The 2,762-nt window shown below is 50.0% G+C and overlaps 1 protein-coding gene across 1 annotated transcript; it reads left to right on the top strand.

Annotated features, from left to right (window-relative positions):
- LOC8082321 (E3 ubiquitin-protein ligase EL5) lies at positions 445 to 1,089 on the top strand. The gene has a single exon (XM_002467844.2). The coding sequence runs from the start codon at positions 445 to 447 to the stop codon at positions 1,078 to 1,080; it is 636 nt and encodes a 211-aa protein (XP_002467889.1). The 3' UTR covers positions 1,081 to 1,089.

Genomic DNA, 2,762 nt, shown 5'->3' with positions numbered 1-2,762 from the left:
CTTCTCTGGCCCGAACCAGGATAAATCTCTGTGTCTTCTTGCATCACCATCCGGGAAAAGGAGCACGCATACAAATTTACTCGTTGGTGTGACCCCCCGGGGGAAAACACCGACATTTCTTTTTTTTTTTTGGCCAAATCCTGGAATACTAATAACTTAATTTAGGGCGAAGTAAGTAGTAGGCACCGAATGAAATAAACTTGTAAATTGCAACCGTGCACGATGGCGACATGCACGGCTCCTTCTCCCGCCCGAAGCGAGAGAATAGATATAAAGCACTGCAGCTTTTGCTTCGCGCCGAGCCAATCACAGATACACGGCCGGTCGCAGGAATCTCTTTCTCTTGCCGGCCGGCGGCAGCATCTATTCATTCCAACGTCGACGTGTACTCGTGTTCGTATCCAATCTCAAACGCTCCACATAAAGCACCAATAATAAGAGTCTATGGCCAGGCGGTTCCTCACGCCGGACACCACCACGCCGGCGGCGGACGGCGGCAACGGCGCCGCCGCCCCTCCCGCGTCTCACGTCGTACAGTGGCACCTGCATGGGGCGGCCGCGAAGGTCGCCATCGCGGGCAACGTCGTCGTCGCGGTGCTCTTTTTCGCCGCCGTCATCTGGCGCGTCTTCTTCACGGGGACAGCCCAGGAAGGCGCCGCCGTCTCTCCGCAGGTGGAGGGCGCATCGGCACACGGTGCCGCGGAGGGGGCATTATTCTCATCGTCGGCTAGCAGGAGCAGCACGCCGCCGGCGTGCGCGTCACCGCGGTCGGGTGGCCTTGGCGAGGCCGACCTCCTGGCGCTGCCGGTGTACGTGCACGGCTCCTCCGCTGATGAGGCTCATCATCAGGTGGGCGGCGCTGAGGGGACGACGACGACGGTGGAGTGCGCGGTGTGCCTAGGCGAGCTCAGGGACGGCGAGACCGGCCGGGTATTGCCGCGGTGCGGGCACCGGTTCCACGCCGAGTGCGTGGACAGGTGGTTCCGGTCGCACGTCACCTGTCCGCTCTGCCGCGCCGTGGTGGCGGCCGACGGCGGCTCCGGCAAGTCCCCCAAGGTGCCGCCGGGTCCGGGTGTGTGAGGTTAGAGAAAGCACAAGTGTTTTTGCTACGGTGTAATATTGGGTAGCTGACAGTTTCTCCAACATAATAAGTTGGAATTGGAACCTGCTGCTAACGCACCGTTTTTGCAAGTGTGTTGTATTTTGTATTATAATGTTTGGATTGATGACATTCTGTACATACAGCGTGTTTTGGCTCCTTTTTTCTCTCTCTGAAAATACACAGGCACAGATCATCCATTAAACGGGCATGAAACGAAATACATGCAATGAGACTGACTGGATGTAGGAAAGAAACGAGGGCAAATCAATGATGCTACTAGTACTAATGTAAAATGGTGGATAAAAATTGATGTGAAACAAACGAGCACAAGTGCTTTCCTGAATCAGCGTATGACAACATTTCTTGTCGTTTATATGCATTGCAATTGCAAGTTTGCAGCAGCCAACAGAAGTATACATTCAAAGTTTATGCGCACACGCCTAGACCAGCGCGAAACCAAAACAAAAATAAGTCCAGATCGAGATGCATCGCAGGCCGCAGCAAAACGCAGCAAGGGGTTTGTGCCACAGCGCATTCCTGGGAATAAAGCACACCCATCTCGATCAAACCTACTCCTGAAACCCGTTCAGCCAGCTCGACCATCGCAAACACCATCCCTCCATGATATGACCTTCAGTCTTGCCGTCATCGCCTCCAGGGTGTCGGATTTCGCACAGTACAGCCCAGTTTTTGAGCATCCAAGGTACGAGCCACCATGCATATATACCTGCTGCGCATTGCACCATCTCTGCAGTTCTGAAAACAGAGAGATCCTTAGCTTCCACAGAACTCAAAGTGTAGCACCGTAGCCCGTAGCAGAGCTGAACATGTTCAGGATTAACCATGTTTCTTTTTTCCCTCTCCTGAGCTGAGACGTACGGAGCCACAGTCAGGTACGGACTCAAAGGTTTTCCCCACCTCTGCATGAGTGCATGTCAACAATCAGAGCTAGGCCTGACCACGTAATCCTTGCAGAAAAAAAATGCATTTTCCCCAGTATTGACAAGTACTCGGATGGTGTTTGCTTCTAGACACAGCTGCACTTGCGCAACAATGACGGTTTCTGGAGTGCAGCTGTGTCTGTGCCACCCTCTTCCAACTCTGAACTATTATACGAGAAATATATATATAGGATGCTTGGTTTGTGGAATGTGGTAGTACATCATTCCCTTGCTCTCTACTTAAAAAAAAACATTCCATCACTATCTTATTTGTCACAAGGTAATAATTAGTACTTAAATGAGGATTGAAGTCATTACACTGAATTTAAAGGACGAATGAACTCAGGTGCATCGTCTTATTTAAAATGAGGTGGTTCCTTAAAAAAATCCAATAATATCTAATAATTGTTGTACTAAGTGCCTAAGTAGCATTCTCGCAACAGCATACACATCAAGAGACTGTAGTTAGTAATCGGTAGAGCTGACTCTGCTTATACAAATGACAATTGGAAAGCATAGGACAGGACTTAAACAAGCATATCGTGGCTTGGTAATTCTGGCCTTGATCGCAAGCAGAATCAACTATGATGGTTGCTTTATATATATATTAATAAATGCTTGAGTAGTACTCCTGAGTAGCACCAAGTTGCAGTCTTGCAGATAAAAACAAAAGACGAAGACAATCACAGCGAAGTCACATGGCTCATTTCGGAAATAAT

The sequence above is a fragment of the Sorghum bicolor genome, chromosome 1, assembly GCF_000003195.3.
Source record: "Sorghum bicolor cultivar BTx623 chromosome 1, Sorghum_bicolor_NCBIv3, whole genome shotgun sequence".
NCBI lineage: Eukaryota > Viridiplantae > Streptophyta > Magnoliopsida > Poales > Poaceae > Sorghum > Sorghum bicolor.
The sequence above is the reverse complement of the archived record's forward strand: the minus strand, read 5'-3'. Positions and strand labels throughout refer to the sequence as shown.

What these genes read in the sequence shown, in the direction of transcription:
- LOC8082321 (XM_002467844.2), top strand. Translation starts at nt 445, where the DNA reads ATGGCCAGGCGGTTCCTCACGCCGGACACCACCACGCCGGCGGCGGAC.